The 27,631-nt window shown below is 38.1% G+C and overlaps 1 protein-coding gene across 3 annotated transcripts in view; it reads left to right on the top strand.

Moving 5' to 3' along the window:
* The window catches only part of ARHGAP10 (Rho GTPase activating protein 10), a 151,442-nt gene that overhangs the window by 117,365 nt on the left and 6,446 nt on the right, over positions 1-27,631 (top strand). For all 3 annotated transcript variants that reach the window (XM_072861793.1, XM_072861792.1, XM_072861791.1), the window contains 3 exons: positions 8,373-8,535; positions 21,779-21,910; positions 23,378-23,469. In XM_072861793.1, the coding sequence (XP_072717894.1) occupies positions 8,373-8,535; positions 21,779-21,910; positions 23,378-23,469 (387 nt within the window). The remainder of the gene's footprint in view (positions 1-8,372; positions 8,536-21,778; positions 21,911-23,377; positions 23,470-27,631) is intronic.

The following is a 27,631-nucleotide window of genomic DNA, read 5'->3' as shown; positions in this document are numbered from 1 at the left end:
CTTACCTTTTGGTGGTGGAAGGACCCTTACAGAGATATTTTCCAGCTGATCAGTGGCTGAATTGCCAACACAAAAGAAAAGGAAACATGGAAGAATATTTTCATGGACTTTGGAGTTTTTGATGCCATTTAAGAAGCACTGCTGAATTGGGGAACTTTTAGCCTTGATTATAGCATTGTACCCCTTTTTGATCTGCTTTGGTTTTTCACAGTTCTCATTCTCATTGATTAGACTAGACCTGTTCTGTTAGTAGGTTTCAGTACAGGTCTGGAACATAGGTAAATGTTGCCTGGTCTTATGGAAGCCCAAAACACTCAGTGCTGCCAAAAAACTATGAAAGCTGTGGGACAATCCATTTATCTTACTATTTGTCAGAGTTTTCAGGAAGTAGCTTCAGTTCATCGCTGTATTTTTCAGCCATGAAATTACTATGTGGCATCTAGCCAGCCTGGTAAGGCTGAAGGTTGTGTGTGGTTTCCTGCCAAGCAAGGTCTGGTAAAAAATGAGTAATCTTTGAGTTTAGATACTGCTCTTGTTATCATAGTGTACACAAATCAAAAGAGGAACCCCTCTGCATGCTTGTGTCTGATTTCTGTTGTGTTTCAAAATTTAATTATGTGATGTAAATTAACACCCCAACTTTGTATCTGTGACTCTGTCGTGAACTGTTTTTCCACAGCTTGAGGAATAAATTGGAATTCTTTACCCATTTTAGTTTTAGCTTGCTCAGCAAAAGGCTTACCTACAATTCTATGTGTCTTTGGGATTTTATTGACGTAAAGAAGTAATCCAAGCAATATTTCTTCTGAATTTTGAGAGAGGACCTGCAGTGAGGGAGATAGTTATTGAAATAATTGCTTGCTATTACAGGTTAAGTGTATGTCTAGAAAGATGCTTATTTAAAATTGAACTTTGCATTTTAGAAATAAACAAAAAAGTATCAAAAAGCAGGAGGGCAGGGGCATGGTCCCAAAACCCCACTTGCCCCTAAGTAACTTGCAGATGAGCACATTTCTTTCCCTTTCCTAGTCCCAACTCAGACACCTACCTTTCTGGCTACAAGTCTTGAGTTGCATCAGCCAGTCTTGAGGCAAATTCTGTGTAGTGCAGCTTCCTCCTTTTTCTGATGTATCTGAATCATTATGCAGTTGGGAAAAACAGTCTTTCTACAGGAAGGCTACTTTGTGCCCAAGATACACATGCTTGTACATGCACACATTTGAAAAATATATCAAAGTTGGTCTTTATCTAGGAAAAAACTGTAGTCAACTCTAATAGTTGTGTTAATTATTTTGTCTGAGAGAAAAAAATAGCTGGCGTAGAGGTCTAATTCTTACTGCGTATGTTTTGAAGGATAGTATGAAACTGATGGATATGTGGGCTGTGTGCTGTCCACTTGCTCCATGAAAGCTCTGTTGGTTTTAGGATGTATGAGTCTATGATGTCTAAATTTATGTAAGAACTAACTGCATACTAAGGCAGGACTGCAGTGTATAGGATTTGCTACACAATGAGGATAATGGATACTTTGTGATAATCAAATGCAGTAATCTAAAGCTATTTTTCTGAGTGTTTACAGGAATCTGACCTCCAAAGTACCCATTATTCAGGAACAGTGAAATAAATCTCTTGTTTAGTTTTAGCATTCTCTGTGATTATTTTTAACCAAATAATAGATCATTATTGGCTTGCTTTGACGTGATTTCACCTTAGTTTGGAAACTTATGTGTTTAAATAGCACAATTTCTGTAGTCTGGAAGTGAGTAATAAACAATTCTGTTGACCAGTTTCAGTGGTGTGATAAACAAAAGTATGCAGTTTCGTAGTTTACTCAGAAACAGATGACTTGACTTGATTAATTCAGAAAACTTTAAAAATGTGAAGAAGTAGAAGAATGTCTGAGTTCGCCTGGTGCTTGGTGTGATTACTGCAGGATGATTTGTACTGTAAATAGTGAACAAAGGATGCAGCCCTGCATCTAGAACAGGCCATTCTTGACTGCAGAGTCCTCTGATTGCTCTGACTGTCACACAAAGCTTTCTCCACTAGAGTTACTTCTAGCTTTCCAGGAATGGCTGAATCCTTTCCGGAGTGATTGGTACTTCGTATCATGGGATCACTTCAAGTTTTATTAACTGTGTGAGGGTTATGTTTTTCATGCCTGTTTTCTGTGGATGCTGAAGCTTTAGCACGTGGAACTAAGTTCTCGCTTGGCAGAGGATATTTATGATACTCATATTTCTTTTCTATGAGATTTCTTTTCTCTGAGATCTACGAGATTCCTATTAAAATGAAAACATAGTACGTACCCACAAATTAACATAAGAGCAAAGCTACTTTCTACTTGCTTAAACTTCTGTATTATTGTGGGAAGTTAGCTATTTATGGTGAATGAATGTTTGTTATCTCAGAGCTGGATGCAGCTGTGTTGCTGATGGGGGAGGATGGGTGGCTGCACAGCAGTGCAGCTGCTGCTTCCCCATCTTGTGATGCAGAAAATGTCAGACTTGAGGGTAGTAATAGGGATTTTGCAGCATCTTTAATTTACTCTCCTCAGTAATTCTCGCCATCAACCCTTGTCTACAACTAGACGTGTGTGACTGTGTCAAAGTGGAAGAATACATTTATTTTATCCTCTTATTTTGCCATGATTTGTGTATCCGATGAGCACTTAAAACATATACGACAGTTCTTTTCTGCCCATTCTGTTTATCTCAATAGAAACTGTCATATATTCCCCATTTACTCCAGAAACATTCACTTTCATAAACTGTCTTCATCCTTTAGCTACTCTTAAACTATAGACATTGGTTGTAATGTTGATGTTAAAGATTAGTCTTTCTTTTAATAGAAAAGTATGTAATTCTTTAGTTTACTTAAGCTGAAGTTGGAAGAAAACTGTCACTCAAGCAAATAACTGATAGTGTTAGCTCTCTGGTTTTCGTAGTTTTTATTACAAATGTTTTTTCTTATTTAGAATTCTTGGAGTAAAGTAAGGATCTGATTATTGACACTGCCAAAGTATTTCAGTTTTTTTCAACTTTGGATGCCAACACAAATATCCTTAGACTAGCCAGATGGAAAAAGGAGAAAGAAAGGCAACTGGGAGGCATGTCATGCTCAGTTAGGTAGAAGCTGAGTTCAGATTCCTGGTATGGAGGGTCTGAGGACCTTTACTATCTGAGGCTCATCCAGACAAAAGGGAAAAGGAATTGAGGGTTGCATATTTGCTAGAGAGAAGCTAGATGAGGTAAGTCTTAGTCTATATAGGTACTTCCTTACCTTGTGGGGATTTTTCATTATGAGAAAGGGTGACACGAGGCAGGGAGGGGTAGGACGAGTAAGGATATTTGGGTTAGAAACCGAATGGTAAGTAATACCAGCTAGACACAACCAGCAAATGGTTAGGATGAACCTAAGCTATTTTATTTTCTAGATAGGGCTGGTCTGAACTATGAACAGCCGTAAAGGCAAAGCACGGGTATCTGTTGCAGAGGAACAGTGAAAGCTCTAAGGCTTGGATGAGTGTTGTGATTAGAACAGTGAAACAAGAAGATAATTTAGATGACAGTTTAAAAGGATTTGAGCAGTCAAAAAAATTTATATAGTATGCAAAAGGTGGTGAGAATGTGAAACAACTTTTAACTCTGTTGAGAGTAAAATTGGATCTTACACCTATTTGCGTAGGATGAGGAGATGAATTGTAGAAGCAGCTTGGTGGAAACTCTAGAAAGATGGCCAAGCTGAAGGCCGAAGGCACTCAGATGCTTCTCACAAATATAAAGAAGAAAAGGTGAAGAGTTGATGGCTGGAGTGTTGACAAAAATTTGAGATGTCATACAGACTTACTACTTTTATACTGAGAACCCTCATGTCCTTCATCTGTTCTTTGGCACCCAAAAATAAGAGTGTAATGGGAGAGAAAAGGGAGGGGGATTGACATTTTTAGGGAGAGAAGACGAAGGCATCAAGAACACCAAACTGTACGCTCAAAGAATTATATAAATGAGCTTTAAAAGAAATCACATCTTCCCTATTTTATAGTGTAAGAGCTCATTAGAATTCAAGTGGTAGAAAGAAGAATAGGAAGTTTCTGGAGCTCCGTCTTTGCAAGGACCTGTCAGTCCAATGTGGCAGTCAGCCTTTTCATAGAATTGGGAAACCTGACAATGCTGCTCACCGGAGAACAATATTGGAGGTGAAGAGGAGTGAGACGAGAGAAACAGTAAAAATACTAGACTATCAGTATTAGGGAGCCCCTGAATTCTGAGGTAAAATGAAAACCATAAAGCTGATTCAGTTCCAGCAATGTCCTTAACACACTCTTAAACAAACCATGTCAAAACTTTAAAGGCTTTTTAATTTTCAGTAGCTTAGGATCTTTACTGGCTCCACAAAGCAAAATACAGGAAAAGGGTAGGGGGAAAAAAAGAGGAAATAGCTAGCAGTCATTATATGTTACAAGTTTTGAAGAATTGTTAAAAAGAACTTAGCTATGAAAATTGATGTGGGATTTATAATCAGCAGGATCAAGCAGAAATCTTCACAGGTAGGCCTGTTGCAGGGTGAGTATTTTGAATAATGTGAAGCCATCAAACTTGTCCTAAAAAAGTTCTCTGGTCAGGAGGTTGTATGGCTTGGCAGTGTTAATTTTTTAAACATCTTGTAGCATGCTGAAGAAGTTTGAAGAAACTGGAGGAATGCTAATGTAGTAGCAGTATTTAGAAAGGTAAATACAAATCCTTGATGATACATTACATACGGGGAACATACAATTACATACAAAGTTAGGGGGAACTGCAAATAATGACAATGGCAGTTACATAGGAGTTGTGGTTATGTGCTAAGCTGCACCCATTCAAACAAAATAAGCTTGTGTTGTATTGAGAAATAAATTTAGAGTTTTAGAGGAAAAATGTAGCCTGTAGCTACAGAATGGAGGACTACATCCTTAAAAACTGTGGCTCTGCTAAGTCTGTTAGTCACAGTGGGCAATCGGCTCATCATAAACTATTAATTTAAAGCCGTGGCAAAAAAGTGCCGGCCTTGGATGTACAAACAACGGATTGATGAGTAGGAGTAGGTGGTGGAATTAATGCTCAACATGGCACTTGTGGGACCACAACAAAAAATCATGAATTCAGATCTGATGTATGCTTTTCAGAAAGACCTCTGGGAAATTGTAACAGGTTTCTAAAACAGGTGCATGATTCTAAAACTGCAAAATCCCTTACAGTAAGAGATTTAGTGTTAAACTTATAAAGGAGATTGTTTAAATCACAAAAACCGGATATGAGAGATACTATAATTATTAGCAATGCCTATTACATGGGTCATGCCTGAAAATAAAGCCTAACAAAGCAAAGGTATATGCATTAATCAGTGAGTATGTTAATTAGCAGCCAATTGATTCTCCATTGCCTTTATCATCTGCTGATGTCTTCAGACAAAGACTCTTTGGAAGATACAGTTTGGCCCAACCTGAGATGGGCATTAATCAAAAGCAGGTTATTAAGCTTAATAGAGAGATTACTAGATACAATTCTATGGCCTCTGCCATGTACAGGAGTTACTGTAATTTCTGATGTTAGCAGAACTTTTTGTCACTGACATACAGGGTGAAATCTGTGTACTGTTGAAATCAGAGCAATGACAGTATATTTCGAAGACTTAGGTTTTGAGCATATATTGTTTTTAATCATGAAAATGTGCTAGATGATCATTAGTCATCTGTTTTTGCAGTTATACAGAATTGCTTTTTCCTGAATAAAGGTATTGTTTTACTTTACAAAACCAGATAATTGAAAACATCAGAAATGTAAAGTATCTTTGAATGTGTTTTTTAGGGTGTTCGCTTAATCCCGTAGAATTTAGCAGGTGTTTTCCTGTTTAAATACCTGATTTGTTTTTAGTGTTCAAAACCTAGTCTTATTCTTGAGAGTGCAAGGCAGTATTGACCGTGAGAAAACACTGGCTCAGGAAGGAAAGGAAGGAAGAAGTAAAATTTGAGGAAAGATTTAACACACAGTTTCATTTCTGATAATGTCAAATGCAATTGTCTGTATACTGCAGTCTCCAATGTAGACTCTACTGTGTGTGACTGAAGTGGTTAGTATTTTTTTACTTTTTCTATGTGTTCTGAGAAACGATTCAACAGAGAAACCTCTGCTTTCTGTAGGGAGGTGTGTTGAGTTGGTCATATTAATAATATTAAAGAACAGAGTAATATTTCTTTCTACTGCTGTTTTAGTAATGTTATGTGAATGGTTGAGGTAGACGTGGCCTTCTAATATGGTGTATGTAGTTTGATAATCTGGGTTGCATTAATACTACTACTTTGAAAAGAAACTGCGATGAATTAAAAGGACTTAAGTCTATTTAGTTTTAAGGAATTCAGTTTCTTTATCAAGTAAAATTGCAGTATTACTGTCTAATCTCTCAGATGTTTATCATTGTGACGCATACGTCTGCCAAGGACATGTAATTAATTAGTTTTTACCTGACACTCCTACGGTTCTCATGTCATGTCATGTAACCGTGAGCGGCAGCATCGTGGCCTGGGTGCAGCAAGGGGGTGTGAGGTGAGCAGGATTGGGCTGGAGTGCGAGTGACTCACTTTCCCAGGTTGACGTTCTCCTCCTCAGAGCTTATCATACTTTGTTACTACAGGCTAATTTAGATCCTTAAATTAGCAGCTGCTTTAGGGAGAAATTTCCAGATGATCACTTGTATAATTTCAGTGTTTTTAGTTGTATATCATTTTACTCTCTAGGGAAGTTGTTCTCTGAGAGTTGCTGGGAGGGGGTGAGGACAAGATGGCTGGGGAAGCGGGCAAGTGCTTTTTTAGCTTTCTGCTTTTGAAGCAGAAGGAATCAAACTGGTTGAGGCAGTAATAAAGTTGTGAGAAAGATTTTATCCAGTGAAGGTGGCTTTTCATTGTCCATGTTTCATGGTTGTTGCATTTTTAATTAATAAAGAAAAAAATAATGAATGAAAGAAATAATTGCAACAATACTGCTTAGCTTGATGGAGTAGAATTAAGCTCAGTTGTTTGCTGTGCAGACGCTAATTCATTTAGAATTAGAAAGTAATATTGTACAGGACTTCATCTTGTATAGTACTGTATATAGGAGATACAGCTTGTCAAGCAAGCACAGTATTTTAACAGCTTTTGATGATGATATTGTGATGCTGTGTTAGGACTTGGTTGTTCATTTTTTGGCCTTGAAGGAGCAGGACTCTTTTACCAAGACTGTGGGGTCAGCGATATCTAATCCACTCTAGAGGGTCTTTTGTGAATGTTGTTATTCAGCAAGGCTGTGGGCCATGCTCATGAGTGCTAGTGGAAGTAGGATGGACAGAGGAGCAAAGAAAAGGATGCAGGGAGCCTTGTAAAGGGTGGCTGGCAATGACCCTTATTACTGTTAAATATTAATATTCTGGGAACAGCCACAGGCCCCATTTGAGACCGAGGGCTTAGCTGTGCTGGACACTTCAATGTTTGCAATTGTCCGCATTTCATACACCTCCTTTAGAATTTATAAAATGTACAGCTGATGTTTAAATAAAAACTTAAAAGGGAAAAGCTATGTGGGTGAAGGTTAGCTTCTCAGTGAAGAACGTGCTGTTTGGCTAGATGTGTCAGCATGGTTTGCAGTGAGCACTGTAACACATTGGTAACTTTTTCTTACTGTCCATGGCATAGGAATGGTGTTCCTTTAATGTTTCTTAAGCAATCATATCTGAATATGTTGCCTCCTGAGTGATACTCTAGGAGTAGCCTATGAAAACAAATAGTAGACCAGCATACAATGAGTTCTCTTAAAAGTAACACCATTAAAAAGAAGTAATAAAAGTAACATTCTTGGGTATTGCGTGTTTGTTAAAGATCTCCTGCTTATTCTGACCTTTCTAAATTTCATTGTTTCATGTTTGATAGGATTGTGCTTATGGTACTTGAGAGCAATCATTTCCTCAAATGTGTATTAAGTTATTTTTAGAGTCTGTGTTTTTAGAGAGATGTGCAAATGTATATGGCCTAAACTGTTTTGTTATCTGAAGTGATGCATTTGTCTACAAATAACGCCCCAAAATCTAGCATTTCACCCACATAAAACACATGTTGAAAAGGGGACGGGGAATACATTGTGTATTCACAACACAAGATAGCCTGGTGATAATGATGGGGGAAATTGTGCAATGGTACCTTTTGGGGAAATGCTGGGGGATTGCTTGTCCTCCAAAATATCCTGTGAAGATGGGACAGTAAGGTTTCTTCTCATATATATTTCGGGACATTTTTACCAAAGCAGCTACTTTGGCTCATGAGAAGATTCTTTTAGTATCCTTCTGACTTGTGCTCTCTTTTCTAGCTGACAGTCACAGCTCTCCCAGAGAAGATACCCCAACTGGGAGCATGGATTCTCTTTCTTCCCAGTCTCCGACACCTGCCTTCTCTAGCAGCCCCCCTGGGCTCCTGGACGGAAATCACCTTATTATGGACAGCGGGGATCTCGCAGGCTGGACAACACATCTGTAAGTAACCTGAATATTAAGTAACGATTTTTCCACTAGTATGATTGTGCACGTGAAACACATTTCCCTTTTCAGTTTGGTGGCAAGTGATTTTTAGAAATTACATATAATTATGTTTGTTTTCTTCTGATGCAAAAAGGTATGTGTTTATATGTTGTGGTGGAGCTTTGAGGCCACTTAAATGTTTGTAGGAAATAAGTGTTCTTTTTCTACAGAAACCTAATGCATTTTACTGTAACCTGTTATAAACTTTTAAATGCTTTTTGTTTAGGCAATGAATATGTAAGTTATTCTCTGTATGACATATTACCCTAGTTTATTTCAAGACAGTGTTAAGCTACACTTAGATGCGGGGCTATTAATATTTAGGGCCAAATTTTGTGTTTGGATAAATACACTGTAATGAGTGTGTGCTCAGATGCTGTTGTCCAAGAACATTATCGTTGTTAATCTCTTCTTAACAAAGCAAATTCCTGTTTTCCAATGAAAGTGCAGTCTGTCACTTTCAGTAGACTCTGTCGATGTTCAGTTTTTGAACATGACTTCAGTTTAGCAAAAATTGACATTACAATGTTAGTTCTGTCTCTGTAATACATATTCAGGTTTGATACACAAAAAGCTGAACATAACTTGTTTTTTAAATCAGAAGTTGAACTTGATTTGAATTCTCTGGTTTGCTATTCATACGGACTTTAACATATCAAGACAAAGTTTTCCAGCCTTCAGTGCCAAGAAGATGGAAGGAGCAAGTCTGGAGAAAAGATTTGTTACAAATATTTTCCATAATGGCATTCCGAGTAGCCTGTTCTGTTCATGAAGCAAGTGTGTAAAATGTATGTGTAGGTGTACGTAACACATGAGAATATATAGATAGGCATATGATGGGTTTATATTTCTATATGCACACACAAATAATTAACTGCTGATTAGAGTACTTATTACCCAGAACATTTTCTCATATGTATTGAAAGAATTCCAGATTTATAGGTATTTTACGTAAATGTCATTTCTTCAGTAGAGGACTGAAGTTACTCTTTCCTTATCCTCTTGTACTGTCCACTAGTAGTAGGATTAACAATAAGTTGTATTTGACGAAAAGAGGTGCGTGTGTGGAAAACATGCTGTAGATGATATAAAACTGGAATGTCTATGAATTAAGCAACATAGGGTTAGCAGAACATTGATAATGTCACTTCAGAGAATAAAAGAAGGAAGTGTTGGTTTTATCCAGAGGGTTCAGGAACTTCAGGTGTTTGAAGGAACATTGTGGTTTTTGCATTTGTTAATTTTCATTGAAAATTATACTATACTGCTGTTTTGGAAACTTTGTTTGATGGCTTGAGGTTTTGTGCTCAGTTGGAAACAGTGCTTCAAACAGTTCTGTTTGGAAGGAAAAAAAAAAAAGTGCATGGTATGTGCATCTAGATTATTTGTCAAAAGCAGTTTCTTTCTTCCACTCACCTGTCTGTGAAGTTTGCCTAAGAGCTACCTCTGTAACAAGCCTGGGCAGTGACAGACAGTAGTCTGTGAACGGTACATTCTTTCTTTCCTTTACTTTCTCACCCCAAATTGGCTTCTCTTTCCCTTCTAGTTCTGATGACTCAGAGGGCCTTGCCTTAACAAAAAAAACCAAACCCAAAACAAAACCCAGAACAGCCCCACTGTATTAATGGCAGAGGTAGATGTCAGCAATGGAGAATGTACTTGGTGAACTTCAGCAGTCATTGTGCATCGTGGGGTCCTGTGGGCAAGGAAAGGCAGTGGTTGACTTGCTATTGTGTAGTTGTGGTAGCTCTCACAGCTCCAGGAAATGTAGCACTGGCTGTTGAACTATGCTTTGGTTGTAGACTATTCTCATAAATTGGACTATCCCAGAATTAGGTGGAGAACAATCCTTTCTGGTTGTGCAGGATTTCAAAATGTTTTTCATTTTGTGCCAAATTGGAACAAAAACAATTGTTAAAGTCTCAGGATCCTCTCTAAAATGGTATTGCAGGTCTTCACTGAGCTACAGTAAATACCATACTGAGTCTAGGGGAGATGGAAATACAAGAGGATCTGGTTTCTCAGGTTTCTGCTGATGTTTATAACACATGGGTGTTACTTTTAAGAGATCGATCGCTATGGACTTATGTAGTCAACAAGGTGATGGTGACTTCTTTGTGGTAGAAGAGTTGCTTGCATTGTTTCCCGGCAGAGGGATGTTGCATTGTGGGTCGAGATATGTCAGATATTCCAAGGTTGGTTTATATCAGTAGTTTGCTTTAAGCAAGAGCACATGATGGATAGCAAGAATACTTTTTGTGGTATTTGTTTTCAAGAAAGGAAAAGCTTGTTTTTTCCTGAATGATAGCTGTTGTCACCATGATGTTTCCTGGCAGAGTTTTTTGTGATGCATGCCCTTTCCTTGTCCCACCTTTAAAAACAAAAGGAGCTACAGCTTCCAGCATGGTGAGAGGAGCACCAAATGAAGGCAAGTACACCCTCACCTCCTGGCTGGCACTAGGAGGGGACTGCGTGGCCAGAGTGGTGAAAGAAGCTAAGTGAGCAAGGGCTATACCACCGATTTGAAATGTCTCACGAAGTCCTGACTGCTCAATTGTCATGTCAGTATTTAAAGATGTACTATGCATACGGTGTAACTGGAAGGTGATGTTTCACATATGTGCCATTTTGAAGCCCCGCTAAGCTGTTGGTTTTCATGTCTGTAAGTGTGTGTCTGCCTGATGCTAGATTTTCTTTGAAAGCTCTGTGTGGATCAGACATATGCCCTGTGTTGTCATGTACTGCTGTAGGGGTGAGTAGAGAGTTGGGTGATGGTTGGCTCTTACTGCCCACGGCAGGGGTGGTTCTCCGTGGAGACCCAGGTTTCCTGTTCTAAGATTATCTTGCACCCTAAACTTTTTTCAACCTTTTTCCTGAAGATATTTTTAACTTCACACTTCCATCTAGAGCCAAATACTAAAAATAAATACATTTTATTTTTACATACACTCTATGATAGAACATAGAGAGCTTTTTTTCCCCTGTCAATCACAAACTTACAGACTAATTTATGTAGACACAGGATTCAAACTCCAAATAGCCCAGAATGGGCAAATTGCCTTTTCTATTTGATGGAGCACCGTGTCATAAACATGTATTGTTTGAAAATCCCTTCCGTCCAAGGATGCTTAGCACAAGTTAATCTCAGACATAAACGGATAATTATGGTAGTGAGCTGGACAGAGTATTCTTCCCTTGTAGTGCTCTCCACTGGTATGGGCATTTTTTTTCTCTTTAAGGCAGAGCAGCAATGGCAATCTCAAGTTTCATGTCAACCAAAGCATTTGCATTCTTTCATTTTCCTCTCTGCTTTATGTGTCTGTACACACTTGTCCTCAAGCTACAGAATTAACAGTGTACAGCCATCTATCTTCCTCAGGTTCCACTGGAACCCCTGTCAAAGTCCACTTTGCTCTGACAGAGCTCCAGGTGTTTACTGTTTCTGTAAGGAGAGCATGTTTCAGACTGTTTTGGGACTGATGTTGGTACAGTGTCACCAGCAGTACGTTCTCAAAATGCTCATTATTTCCCTCAAAGCCACAGCTGGTTCTGGGGAAAAAAAAAGAGTTTCCATGTTAGATGCACCCAGTTCCTTGCACGTTCCTTCTAATTCAGATCGCCACCGTAGCTGGTGTTCTGAAGGTAAGCAGCATCTTCTAGATGAAATGCAGTTATCCATATAGGCATTCTTTAGCAGCTTTCTTTGAGCTGTATCTTCTGCTATTTGAGACACTGGAAAATAGGCAATATTCCCTGTTTCAGGAGCTTGCCAATATAAAAATTTGTAAAGTAGAATGTACAAATACTGTGATATTTGCCGTGTTATGCCTTGGGTTTAACAAGTAGATCACGTATTGTAACATTTCATTCCCTCCATACAGAATAGATAAATTTTGTGAGTTGCCCATAATATTATTCTGACCTGGATTTAAACAAAAAACCCCAACCCTAACCAAGCAAAATTCCAACCATCTTTTATCCATAGCCATCAATTTCCCCCGAACTGTTGTCTACCCTACAATTGCAAATTACCTGGGGAATTTAGACCCCACAATCCACCCTTCTCTTCTTCCTTCAGAGTTGCTTCAAACCCTGGTTGATCTGAGGAAGGGTTATTGCTCGTCTCTCATGGTGAATGAATTTGTGTTTTCTTCCTCTCTCTTTCTTTCCTAGTAATATTTTTGCTGTTTATTCTGTTCTGGAAGCTGCTGCAGGTTGCTGCTCCCTGCAGATTCTGTGGCAACAGGCAGTCAGTTGACAGTGTTGGTAAGGAAAAGTATTCATATAAAGGTGTCACTAGAAGCACCAGGAATCTACTGACAATAGATAAGGGGAAGACGTAGAGTGGAAAGGGGAAGGGTGAGTAAAGAAAAACACCATGTTGAAATTCAGGAAATAAAATGAGTTAACATACAAAATTGAGCCATCAAACCAAGAGCAAGGGGAAGAGTAGGACAAAAATACAAACATGTTGTGGCCAATAGCCTGTAATAGTAGTAAGAGGGAAATTTGAATTTATTCCCAAATTTCATGGAGGAGGGAGAAAAAAAAGCAGTAGGAGAGAACAGCGTTTAACAAGAATAAAAGGTCGAGAATTACTTACTTAGGATTTGCCTGTAAAGGAAAGTGGGTGCTCAGTAAGCTATAGTGTAAGTTTATAGCATATGAAGACGCTGTACACTCCTTGTGTGAATACTTAGTACTGTATCTGCTTTAAAAGTGGAGGAAGCCTGAACTTTTGTGTAAGGATGCACTTAATGCAGTGTGAGCTTTATAGTGGTATTGCAAATTGTTTGGCAATTTTTGCTTAAGGTATTGATGTTGCTACTTTATCCTCTTTCTCACTTCCCCAGTTAGTGCATGTGGATCTGGTTTGTGGGGTGGTGGTATTTGTTTCTAACACTTTTTTTGTGAAGACTGTAAAGCAGCTTAATCAGTTCCCTTTATTCAGCTCATAGTTGAGCCACACAGAGAGTTATGCCAGTGTTTCTGTGAAATACCTTATAGCGTCATGTCACGGCATAGAAGAGTCCACACAGAATATTAGTGTGAAGCATGTAATGTAGTGAAATTCATCCTCTGGCTTAATTTCTCTGTCCTATGCAACTTCTGGTTTTCCTTTTGCATTTGCCCAAAAAGTAAATAAATATGCTACGTCTTTTTTGCAAGTGGCTTGATAGCTCTTTGCTGGAGGATGCGACCCTGACATTACTTTCTGCCTTCCTGATTGGCACTGAAAAATATACATCTTAATCACTCAGATTTTTATTCCTGTGGTGTTCAAAACTCAATTTTTTAATAATTCAAAATATGTAGTTTCCAAAGAGGAGTTCAGGATTTCAGATACTAAGAAGCTGACTAGCTTTTCTAAGCTAGTCCCCAAGCTGTTTTGATAATAGTGATGGTCTTGGTTTTGGAGATATGTATTAGAAGGGGTTATGGATAGCTCTTAAAGTGCAATTGAACTATGGAACAATAGTTGATCTTCCCTTTTACATGCAGTTGAAAGCCAGTGATACATGGTTGGACTTTCACCCTACTATGTTATGGCTTTACACATGCAAACTATATAGATACACTGATAGCTAAACTAGGTACATACATCTGTGTCTAATATATCTAATCAAGTGAAGGTACAGTGTAAGTTAGAGTCTGTAAAGACAACAAATTTTTTCATTAATGTCCTCTTGTAGTAAAGTAGGTGATAGTGCAAAAGATGCAGAATCAGACACAAAGTGATATAATTAAACTAAAAAAGGGCAAGGGGAACTTTTTTTGCAGCTGTTGTGGTTTGATTATAGAATTTACTACGTGGTTTTAGTTACCCATGTCAAAATTATTTTCAATCTTTAGCCTGTTTTATGTTGTTTAGGTACTATTAAAATACTTTTTTCCCAATTCTGTTTTATTATGCATTAGAAATTATTACTTTTGAGCATAGTTTTGGGCTTTTTAACATTTATAACTAACCTACTCTATGCCAAAAAAGGTAATTATGGTAACTGATGTCTCTTCTTTGAGAAATAGAAGCATATCTTGTCTTAAACCATAGGATCTCATATTTGAATCCATCTGAAGTTCCAGGTCCTGCAACAGATTTTCTTCAGAGAAAATATTCCTTACTCTGTTTTGGTTGCATGGCCTGCGCACACTCAGTTCTCAATGCGTTTTGTTTCTCTGAATCTGTGTAAGGCTTGGGCGTGCCCTACTTCCATCTCCTCCTTCCAGTCTCTGCAACCTCCTATGACTCTTCTGAGGTGTTAACTTTTTACATCTAGGTTAGATATTGGACTCTCTTGCTCCCATGTCTGGTCTTATACGTGTCTGCATGCTCACATCACTAACCGTTCTTTCTTCTGAGGTTCTGCTTTGACAAGAGGCCCTTCCCTGCAGCTGTAGAGCCTATTTCTTCTAACCCTAGCAGAAGGGGTCATAAGGCAGCTACTTCCTATCATCTTAGAGGGAAAGGAGATTGTGCCTAATACTGGTTTTGAGAGTACTGAATTGTCTTAATTCACAAACTTACGCTACCTGCAGTAATTCCAGAATTTCAGAGTAAGGGCTAGTTTCGCTCATCTTGACCTTCAGTAATCAGGATGGTGGTGTTCATCAAGCTCTCCACTGACTTCCCAGTGGGCCAGAAGCATTTATTGATATGAGGTCTGTCTTATTCAGCCTTTCCCGGAGTGCTGGCTATAATGGCAGCTAATCTCTGATGGATTAGTGTAGGTTTCCCTTATCACAATGACTGACTCATTGAAAGGTGGATTACAAGTCATGTCCTAAACCACTGTGGACTGCCTTATGTCTGTTTTCACTTGACCTCGGAATGAACCAAAAAAGCTGAACACTTGGTATTCCCTGGACTTGGTATGTGTTGTAATTAATCTTTCTGAGGATCTTTTTCTGATAAGGCAAGATTTGTTACTGTAACTGGCCCATTGTTGTCATGAGATCTATTTGTGTTTACAGTACAAACCCTATGCCAGGGTTTATCTACAGAGCTTACCTCTCATGGGTGCTGGGTTTTCAGAATTGGGTCAGAGTCTTCCTTTTTGGTTGGAAGTCCCCTACATTATCTGCATGATCTCTTCTTCATTCAGATCATGAAAACTAATGTCTTCTCAGCTGGAGAGTTCTTTTTCGGGATCTGAGACTACAGCGTCTCTGGGTTTCCTAGGGAGCTGGAACATGGTGACTTCTGATGGTTGTTCTGGATGGAGTTGCGGTGCAGGATGTGGAGTAGCCTTCCTCAAGATGATGATACTGTCCGAGTATCCATTTACCTTGCCCCCTCCTCTTTCCCCTCTCTAAGCCTTTGGGATTTTGCAACTTAGGGGATGGAAAGCATCCTGTCCCTCAAACCTCTTCACTGTGTACAGGAGTGGGAGTGCATGGCTTGTTAAAGCAGTTACATTTCTGGGCTCAGAATAGTAAGGTTCGTAGTTTTCAAACTCAGTCCTACCTTGGATACTGCTGTAGGAGCATGTAAGATACAGTCCTGACAGTCCAAATACGGAAGGTACTTAAAACCCAGAGGAGAAATAGAAGCACCAATGTAAATAAATGGCTTTTCAGGAATATGCAAGGGACCAGTGGCAGAGGAAATAATCCAGTCTTTCCTTCATTTCTTTTGCAGTTCTTTATTGGTTCTCCCGACACTAAAATATTGTGTTACCCAGCTCAATGGTGTATACGTGCTACAGTATGGGCATCATTTTTGGGTTTTTAATATCCACAGAGGCTTTCAAAATGGTGATGAGAGCCGTGCTGCACAGCATCCTGAGTGCTTTAAGGGTCTTTGTGACCAGACTGGGAAGAAGCTAATTGTTCTTTGTGAAATCTCAGGCTGTTCAAATTCCTGGTGAGCAAACTGATGTTAAAAGAGCCATCAGATGGCAAGGGAGGGCAGAAATAGTGGTGTTCTGCACATAACAGAAGCCTTGGAGATAGTTATTAGTTTTGTTTGACTGCTGAATGAATTCCCGTCAGCCTTGTTATATCTACACAGTAGACTGCATCTATAGTCTCCTTAAAATTGGAATAGTTACTTTTTGTACTTTCTGGCAGTGGTGTGAATTTGTGATTTTTCATAAATGATGAGTGACTTCAATTTCAGTGTCTTGAAAACTTTTTATAATATCTAATTTCATAATCGTATTTTAATAAAAGAAGATGCAGAAGGCACAGTCCAGGTATGTAGCAGCGCTCTTTGCTCATCGTGCTTATTTTGCAGTTTGTTTGTGTTTCAGCTGCCACCTCTTCAGTGACTCAGCAGTTTGAGAGCCGGGTTTAGTGGAGCAGGCACTTCTTTTCGTACGCTTTTGTTATGCAAGCAGAGCAATAGCCCTCATTTTGCAGCTCCTTTGAAACAGGCATAATATAACTTAGTCATGTGGTTCCTACAAAATAGACTTTGCTATCTCCTTGTCTTGCAGTGGGCTAGGCAGCTGGGCTTGACAGCAGCACCGCTGTGCGAGCACAGGGTAAGCGATAGGTGTGCTCAGAGCCCGGGGAGATGTGGATGCAACCACTGTGATGAGATAAAGTTTCTTTTTGTTTTTTCCCCCCTTCTCCTCTTTTTTTTCTTCTTTTTTTTTTTTCTTTTTTTTCTTCTTTTTTTTCTTCTTTTTCTTTTTTTTCTTCTTTTTCTTTTTTTCCTTCTTTTTCTTTTTTTTCTTCTTTTTCTTTTTTTTCTTCTTTTTCTTTTTTCTTCTTTTTCTTTTTTCTTTTTCTTTTTCTTTTTCTTTTTCTTTTTCTTTTTCTTTTTCTTTTTCTTTTTCTTTTTCTTTTTCTTTTTCTTTTTCTTTTTCTTTTTCTTTTTCTTTTTTTCTTGTCTTTGCACGATTCCAGGGCGCACAGCCTCCTCATTTTTTTCTAAAAGGAACAGCAGTATGCTATAAGCTTATAGATGTACATACTTCATTTTTGCTTTGTCTGAATTATCATTTAAAAATGCTTTAACTTAGGACAGCTGCTGGAGACGTTAGCTTCAGATTTACCAGACTGGTGTGAAAGATCATTTCACTAACGTGTTAGCTGCTTCACTGAGACTTCACAATCCAAGTTTAACAAAACCTCTATTTCAGTGCTGGCTGATGTGTTCTGTATCAATGAGGGTTCGGGAATGTTGCGTGCATGTTACATACTTTAAATTTTGGGGGTGGAGTTTCTTTTCAGAGGGAACACAGATGAGGAAATTCTGTCCTTCTGTTTTGTCTCTAGCGTTGCTGCAGCTATGACAATTTCTAGAATTTTGTCCATGTCTTTTTCTCTCCCCAGCCTCACCAAGGCATAGGGGTTTTAACATGCAGGAAGATCGTTGTCTGGTGGTGGAGAGTATTGGATTGCATATCGAATCAGAAATAGCCGACACCTTTTGATAGTCTGTGTCGTCTTATAATGCAACCTTTTAAGAACACTTTCATTGAGTTTATGTCAGCCAGGCACTGTGATACGGCAGCCATGGGGCTGCCAAACCCGTCTATGAAACAACCCTTTTTTTCTCAAGAGTTGCAGTGTAGATTCTTTTCACAGTCTCTTCCTCACTCTCAAGATAAGAGGCTGCTCTTTAGCTGTGTTACCTTAGGAACCAGCCAGATAAACATCCAATAAAATCTTGTTTTCAGGAGTTTGTTTCTGAATATCAGTACAAAATCTCTAGCTTATTTTCAGTAAGGCCATTTCCCCCGCCTCCCTTCTCTCAGTGTTCACTATGCCAGACAATAGCATTTTTTCTCAAAGAGAGATGATCATGTCAGGCTTCTTTTTTTTTTTTTTTCCCCCCTCCCCACAGGAAATGCATTGCCTTCATTTTAGCCCTTAGGAGAAAGGATTTCTTCAACATACCTTCTTAAAGTTGAGATGCTATATGATAAGATATGCAGTACTTTCTAATATATCATCCTCTTGATAAACAAGGCATGCAAAGCTTTACAGCAAGGTAACTTTGCTATCACAAGAATCTTTTCAAGAAAAAAAAAAATCCAGCAGTTTGTTGCTTACACACCACAACATTGGAACTGATTTTTCCTATTGAGTAAAACCTTCTGTTTTAATAATAAAATTAAGTGGTTCCTGAGATAGCCAAGTGCAGTAAATAAAAAAAAAACACCCTGAAATTCTAGAATGTGCTTAATATTTAAAGCTATTAATTTTTTTTTCTTCTTCTTAACATGGTGAAACTATTGCTATTGAAAAATGCTTTTTTCCCCCTGCTGGATCCTAGAGCATGATCTCTTGCTCGGTAACCAGGAGCTGAAAGTGGCAGGCGAATTCAGGAGCCGTGCTGCAGTGCTTTTGCTACAGCTGAAATGTATTAAGGGAATTCATCAAAAAGTGTGGGGGGGGAACAGCCCAGTGCTCCACGTACCTGCGCTTCTGGAGCATTTTTCCACTAGAACTGTTGGAGTGTCTCAGAATTCGTAGAAAACCTGCCAGTTTTTACATGCTTTTATATAATGCTGCCTAGTAAAGGACAGTGTAGTCTTACTAGTTGATAGATTACCCTTCTTGTTGAGTCTCTGTAAGTTGAGAAAAAAACATGCCATGACATGGATTGGAACATTTTATTTCACCTTCTGCTCCTTTATTTGCACGTTTCCTCTTTTTTTCTTTTTCTTTCCTCTCCAAGTCTCAGTGAGAAACCATGTGGTATTTATTCCAAGATATTCTTATGAATGACCATTGCTTTCCTGGGTCTGAGGGTATCTTTTGTGTCTTCTCTGCTCTGAGTATTTTTTTGAAATCATTAATCCTGTGTCTTACATGCAGGCGGTATGTGTTGTTCTAGAGCTGATCAAGTAAGTTACATAGATTAATAGGATGCATGTTTCAATGAAATATTTAATAAATGGAAGATTTTATTATTCACTTGTTGAAAACCAAACAATGCACATCTGAGGTATGCACTAGAGAAGACCACTTGGTAGAATATTCTCGAATTGTGATTAGTTTGCATTAGAGACATTTTAATACTCTTCTGGCAATATACTTGGAATATTATTTTTTTATTTTCTGCAGTTTACAGGTTTCAGAAGTGAGCCTGACACCAATCTTAATGTTGGAATTGATTTGAATTGAATAAATAAGAGTACAAGGAAAAATTTTTTTTTTTTCTTTTAAATATCAGGATTGTTTTAACTATAATAGTTTAGTCTATGCAAGTAGGATACTTATTTTTTAATTCACTTTTGAAAAACTTTTGTCTTAGGTTCACCTTCTATGTTACTGAGTTAAAATTAATTTGCACATATACATTATATGCAGAATGAGGGAGAAATAATATACTTTCTGGCAAACTTTATAAACTTTACAGTACCATTGAGAAATTTTTAATCCTTGTATTATTTAGATAAAATAATACAAATGCTGGTGTTCACTTTTTGTTTTTCTTCGCTGAATGAAGTCACTTTTAGCTGAAGGTTTTTGTTTTACCTGAGGAAAACTTTTCAATTATTAGATAAAATGGGAGGAAGAGGACAAGTTCAAGTAAAAGTAAAACCCAAAATTATGTAGGTGCTGGTCTTCGAAGGTATGCAATTATTGGAAGATGTAAGTAATTGCGTAGTGGAAGATTCGGAAGTGGTGAAGATTCGGAAGTGGTGTCCTCTTCCCAAAGTTAAGCATGAAGTATGTTTCCAGTCAGCACAATCTAGCTTTTAATTCAGTTTACTATGATGATTCCTTCCTTTATTTGGTAAATCTGATAGTTTTAAAAGCAGAGCATGTTTTGATAAATGCTTCTGGTTATGATTCCAGCACATTTAAGTTTCATTTTTATTAGTGGAATTAACTGTAGAATGCTGTTTTCATACACTGTGAATTCCAGTTTTCATCCAAATGCTGCCTGACACAGATCCAAAGGAAAAACTATTGTCTTGTTAAATAAGGAATGTGCCATTCACCATTTTATAAAGTACTAAATTTAAAAATTAATAATCAAAATAAATGTCTGCTTGACTATGTAATTGCTACAATGACTATGAGATATATTGGCTAGGAAAATCAGTTTGTAAAAGATGAATTTGGTTGTAGACCATGTTATGTAGACTAAGAATAGTGATCCTTTCTTCTAGAAATTAAATATCCCAGTGCACAAGAAGATTAAAATCAGCAATATAAGTTAGGTTTCCTGCTTTCTTTTATTCATTTACAGTTATAACTGGGGTGATTGTTGATCCCTTTTTTGCTTTGGGCCAATCCACCTTGATTAGGTGTGCATTTACACCCCCACAAAAACCTTCTTGACTGGATTCCTGGATTTTGGTGGTGCTTTGCAGATTTATGCTATCTAAGAGGTTAATCTTGGAATAAGATGAACCGATTAATGCTGTATTTGGAGTCTGTACTTCTGAGTGATGATTCCTGTGTGAAAGTTGTATGTGAATGATTTTAATCCTGTTTCTGCTTAGAAACTGCTTGAAGTCCAGCTCCTTGTTCCAAAGATATGCTGACATTAAATGTTTGGACTATTTGTTGTTTTGTCCATGCAGTGAAAGAAAGCCTTCCAGTGCTGGAACACTTTAGTTCTTTCAGGTGTAAAATTAGGAACATCCTTTATGTCGGAGAAGACTTTGTATGTTTTTCAATGACTAATAAAAGTTTTAACTTCGGCTGCTATTTCTTCTCTTGTGGCAACTATGTGTTCAGCCATTAATTTAATACACATTTGAACAGTGTGTTCGTGAGGGCAGCCACTGAGGCAGTATCTACGCAGTTATGCGAATGAGATCTCAATCCAGAGCCAGCATCGTGATCCCAATGTTGTAATAGCTGCAGCCTCTTTTGAAATCTTCCCAGTCGTACATGCCTTAGTACAGCACTGAGAAGATTTTTAAATAGATTCATCAAAACTTGTAAAGGCAAAGTGGCAGCTCAAATAATAGCCTGCTATATGCAGTTTCATTGTTTCTGTCCTTATTAGATAAGGAATGTGGAATTTTGTCTTTTTATTGGTTATGTCATACATCTCAGGTAATTCGTCTTAGCTTGGGATGTAGGGCATGTAGGAGAAATACTTTCAAGGAGGATACGCAGAATCGTACGATGGCCATGTCTGCAAAATCAGCTCGACGTTGTTATTGGTTTTAAATTTGAGGATCTAACTAGTTATCTAGTTATAAAGATTCAAACATTTCGGTATGAAAAGAAATTTTAGTCACCTTGTTAATTCTGCCTTGAATATATTTCCTCTTAGTCCCGGTCAGAGCCGCCCATCGATGGTCTCGTGGATGAATACTCCATCTGCTAACCCAGCTGCCACAAATACTGCACCATCCACTTTCTTCTTCCCTAACCCTGCCACTGGGAGTGACAGAGCAGTGGAAAGGTATGATGTACACTTCAACTTTTGCCGGTTATTTATTTGCCTCCTTTTTTCTGTATCTTTTTAAAAATAGCTAATTCGTGTCTTCTGCAGTATGTGAATGATGATCTCAAATCAAGAAATGCAACCTTAGTGATTTTAACAGAATAAAATAACTGTCTACTTTGTCTTATTTTTCCTTTGAATACCTTCCTTGTAGAAGGCACCCAGATTGAGCCAGTCTGCTTGTTAATACAAGCAGACTTTGATTTGGGTGGTCAATTCATAGTGTCTCTCTACTGCAGTGATTCTCTTACAGTGTCTTTTAAAATACAGATTCTTTCTTTTCCATAGCCACCCATGTCGAATTTAAGTTTCTCAAGCTAGCCTTCTTGCCTCTGAAAGACTTTCCCATGTCTTTACCTGTCTCCTTGGTTTCATTCTTTTCTTTCACTCCTTTGGCTTGCTTTCCTTCCATTCCTGTTTCTGCTTCCTTCCATGTTGTTGTCCATCTTTTGAAGTATTTTCACTTTTTCCTTTGAAGGTCTTCACCATCTTGGCTTTTTCCTTCAAGTTTTATAATATTTGCTTTTCTAATTAAAGTAGTTGGGTATATTCATGAATTCTTTCTAAAACTTGGTAACAAAATTCCATTTCTCATTACTGGACACATTTTGCACGAGAACTGCATTGTCTGTTTGACTGCAAGTTCCTTGCGGGCAGGGAGAGTCTTTCCCAATGTTTTATGTGTAGTTGTTGTTGCCTGGGCTCAACAAAAGATGATTTAATGGTGTGGGTGCTGTGTCTAAACAAAGCCTCATTGGACAGCAGCAAACTGTCAGTTCGCAAAGGCATGATTAAATAAGACGTGCCAAAAATACTTACGTATTCCAAGATCTCTGCTTATGGTACTTGGAGAAATGAATACTTTGGACAAATTCATATTGGTGGCTTATTACTGAGCATCCTGAGAACACCTCTAAAAGACTGCCGGAAATGTTAGAAATCTTACTGCATTTAGGACAAAACAGCACCTTCAGTAGTCTCGTAATGTTGTATTGTAAACAAATATAAAAAGCAAATTCTGTACAGTGATAGTGAAAAGCTGAATTGGAAGATTTATGAAGAAACGTTTCAGAAGATATAATGATGATTAGTCTATAAATTAAGTATAGTATGCTTTGTCTACTATTGATTTCATTGCTGATGAGCACTTGGCAAAATTTTAACTGTAGTTGAAAGTCAAGTTTAACTATCATAAAAATAAGCGTGCACAAAGTTGGGAGTATGATATTCAGAAATGCCAACAGTAAGCTGTGAAGCTTCAGCTTTGGCATTTGTGTGTATGAATTATAAGCCTGTAATGATGCATGTGAGATTGTGTTTAAAGTCTTAGTCATCTCCAAATGAGAATGGAGAGAGAATGGTTGAGAAAGGAGAGTGTCTTCATAATAGTCAAAAATGAGTATAATTCCTAATTTCATTTTTCAGTGTTGCCCACCGAAAAGCAAGAGCAGTTTATCCATGTGAAGCAGAACATAGCTCTGAATTATCATTTCAGATAGGAGCAATTTTTGAAGATGGTAAGTAGTGCTTGAGTAAATATAAAGCAATGAAAAACAAATTGACAAAAACTGCTAAAATGGCTTTGGCTAAAAATACAAGCCTAACTGCTATTCTGCCAACGTTGCTGATGGCACACAGTTGGTGACGTAGATGATTTCTGGTATGCAGAAGCTACTTAGCATATACTTGGCACTGTGAGGCAATGACTTTGATTTCTGGTGAGGAGACATTTTCAATTGGTCTAATTTTTCAGCAGCATTTAAATGTGTTGTAGTACCAAAAAAGGTTATTCAGCAATAAAGAAAAACATCTTGGCCTATGAAACCGTATTTTTTAAAATGTGAACTATTTTTGTAAACTAACATCTGGGTTTCATTTAAAGAAAAAAAATCTGTTTAAGGATTTTCAAGCAAGCAGAGCTTCAGGTAAATCAGCTGATCAGTGGACAGAAAAGGGAGTGTTTCTTTTTTGGATCAACGGGTGCCTTAGTGTGTGTACGTACTTACAGAAAAAGGAATATCCACTGAGGTGCAGAATGAAGGCCTGTGTTTAAAGATTTCTATGGACCCAAATACACTATTATATATGAACATCCAGAAAGTGGTTCCTGTGCTCAAGCCTATGTTGCTCCTCAGTGAACTTCCATGGCTCTACTCTTCAGCAGCTGCACAGGGACTTCAAACTGATAGGAACGGCTTTAGTTTTTAAACCTTATGCCAATGACTATTGTAATGTAAATGATGACTCTGAAGATGCAGAAGGTGACATTAGAGTGTAGTTTCTTCTTATCACAAGGAAATTCCTATTATAAGAAAGAGATGGTATGGAATGGGTCAACAGGGCCTGGCCAAATTCAGCAATTCTTGTTACTTGAATGCAATTTAATAATAATTCTAAGCAGAAATTAATTTATAGCAGCAGCACAGTAAGACTGTTGTTTGTTACAAGACCTTGATAAAAAATCCCATTGATACTAAAAACCAGAAAACTCTTAAGTTTGGCTAAATCTTCATCCAAGTTTTGTTCAGACTGGGGGATTCAAAGTGGTCTGAGAATTACATCCCTAAGAACCTTGTGAGTACTGAGACCAGTATTTCAGTCTTTCAGTCTGTCTAGAGGCAGGGGGGTAGTAAGAGGCATACTGGCCTCTAAAGAATCTGGAAATCCTGCAGCGATGCCTGTTTTCTTCTCATCCATTGTCAGCTTTTAGCTTGCTACCAGGTCAGAAATCTGATATGTGCTTTCCAGAGGCAAAGTGGTATTTAATTCTGCATGACCAAATGCACTTAGGGGATGTACTGCCCAGTCATTCAAATACAGCATGTGAGAATCTTTGGTTGGATGTCCAATAAAGGAGGAGTATTCCAAATTCCAAGTTTACATCCAGCAGGAAAAAGAGAAAAGTACACAGTCTAAAACAGCTGGAAAACATCGACCTGCAGGCATTAAAAAGCTAACTAAATATGTCTTATATTTCCCAAAATGCACCCTGTTAATTCTGTTAGCACTGGATCAAGAGAGTGTGTGGGAAAGTTTTTCTCATAAATGAAAATCTTTTCATCCTGTCCTCCCCAACCCCAGTAGAACGTTCCTAATTTGTTTAACGAGCTGAAACAAGTGGGAAGCTTAGCAGAATCTTTTTTTTTTTTAGCCTGTATAACAACAAAATCGCACAGACATAGACATCTCCTTCCCCTTCTTTGGGATGCTTATTTTAAAGCAGACAGAGCATAGGACATTCTCGTCCTCTGCCTTCTCCCAAAGAAGTAAATAGTAAGCCTGGTCCAGACTTCAGTTCTGCTTTTTTTGCAGTGTAAGGTGGTCTGGGGTCCCCACTAGGTTACTCCCTACTAGCACCCACTTTACAAAATCATACTTGATGTTTCCTATTAGAGCTGCCTTGCAGGCAAATCACATCTGAATCAAATTAGGTGGGAAACCTTTTAAAGATGAATTAGCTAAATGATTGCTCTTTTTAATGTCTCTAGCACCAGTTATTTTAATTTTAAGTTTTTTTTAAAACATGACTGATAGGGATCTTCAGCAGACATAAAACTGTGTACAGTAAAAAAAATCTAGTGCATGGGGGAAAAGATCTGATGCATAGAAGAGAGGCATTTCTAACGCGGAACAGCAAGGGTTGCACACCTGTTGTGTTGGCATGGGATAAGAAAGTCTTTCAAGAAACAGTTGCTTCTGTGCCATGCATTTGTGCGAGAGCAATGTTAAGATTCTTTTCTTATGCAAAGAGATCACTAGAAGTTACGGCAAAGCTACCGTGGTTTTGGTGCATTACAGCCTCAGTTGAGATTTTCAATTAGAGAGTTGGATTGTCCAAGAACAAGTACAGAATTCGGCTTTTTGGCAGCTGTGGAGAAATGTTTCAACTGTAAGACTCTTTTTCCATACCATCATACAAATAAGGTTGGAAGCTTGGGAAAAGGTTACGTGGATTGCAGTAAAAAACCTAATTGCAGATTTCCAATGGGGAAGATCACATTTCCTTAAATACATTTGTTTTGATTTATTCCACTGTATCCTGGTTATTTTATAGGCATTGTCCTTGCCCTGCAGGGCTTTCAGCCTAATGTAGGCTGTGGATTGGCAGAAAAAGAGGAGGAGAGCATGCAAGTAATAAGGCAGTAACTGGAAGTATGTAATAACTTAATGGTCATTCCATAATGGTTCCCAAGAGGTTATGTCATGGATGGCTCTGTCAGTATAGAAAGGTATTCTCATTAAAAGTGCAGACTAGTCTCCATATTTGAAACCTCTGAAATGCCTTCACATAGGCCTTTTCTTTTTGTGCTAGGCACCCTTGTGTCTATGCTGGGATCAGATTCCAGTGAATCAATTCAGGTTCTTTAGTTACTCAATTTAAATTCCCATATGCCCTAATAAAGCCCCCAAATGAAGAATTAAAGTAATAATACATCAATTCTGCAGCTCTACCAATAACCTTAACTATCAAAGTGACAACGCATCAATCAAGTTGACATACAGCTAGTATCAACCATTAAAGTAACTTAATGTCTACTAAAAAGTGCTGCTTCCATTAGTGAAGGTTTTATCTGTCTCTCCTTTCTCCACCCTGCCCGTCTCACTTTTCTAATCCTGTCTCTTTCACCTCTCACTGTTTGTTTGTTGAGTTTTTTCCTTTCTCTTCCCTCTCTTTTCTGCTGTGTTTTCTTCTCTTTTTCGTTTCCCTTCCCTGTTCTTTTTTCTGTTTCGTCTCTCTTGGTCCATAGATGTTGCTTGTGGCAGTTCTCTCTTACCTGTTGTTATCCTGGATGAATCTTTCTGGCTGCTCTAGCCTGAGACAGGATAGTGCCATTTAGTGAAGTACAGTCTTGCACCTGTCATAGCTGCTAAATGTCATATTGGTGCAAGAAGGTAAGAGTTTAACCTTTACTCCTGTCTCCATTTCCTGTTTCTAAATGGGGAAAAAAAATATCTGCTTGTGTCTCAGGCTCACAAGGTTAGATTTACTAATATTTTAAATTAAACTTTACATCACCTGATAGGAATCTGTATAGAATCTGAAGATTTTTACATTCAGGTGTTTTCAGTATTGCATGTATGTTGTGCTATGCTGAATCCCACAGTCTTTCCATTAAAGTGTTGTAGAATATAAACTCTAAGGTGCCATCTGGTAAGTTAAAAAGAAAAGGCAAAGTTTTCTATTTAATTTAATTGTGTAAGAAAATGAATAATGTAATCTGAACAATATCCACTGGATTTTTAAAAAAATCTTCAATTCAATTTACCTTAGGCTGTGCCAATATTTTTGTTTCCCAGTTGCTACAGGCTATATTATTGACAGCACATAACAATATAATTCAAGTGGTTAGAGGCAAAGCTAGAAGACTTTGCAGCTGGATAAGGGCACATATGGGAAGAAGCAGAGTATGATCTGAGATTGTGAGAGACATATGCTGGCTGTATATTTTTGTTGTTGAAGCAGATATGCCCAATAATCGTGGAAAGAATACTCAGACTGCCTGGCATTGAAACCTTGCCAGCCTTGGAGCCAAGTGTTATTAAATTTCTGGTTCTTGAAAGAGACTGCTTAGAAGTCAGTAAATGGGAATTTCACTAGGGAGAAGTGTTTTAGAGAGGGTAAATGGTGTTTACACAACAAAATTCCTTGGCAGTATTGGTAGCAGGAAGGCTTCCTGA

The sequence above is a fragment of the Ciconia boyciana genome, chromosome 5 (genome assembly GCF_034638445.1).
Source record: "Ciconia boyciana chromosome 5, ASM3463844v1, whole genome shotgun sequence".
Lineage (NCBI taxonomy): Eukaryota > Metazoa > Chordata > Aves > Ciconiiformes > Ciconiidae > Ciconia > Ciconia boyciana.
Note: the sequence above shows the minus strand (reverse complement) of the source record. Positions and strands in the feature narration are given on the sequence as shown.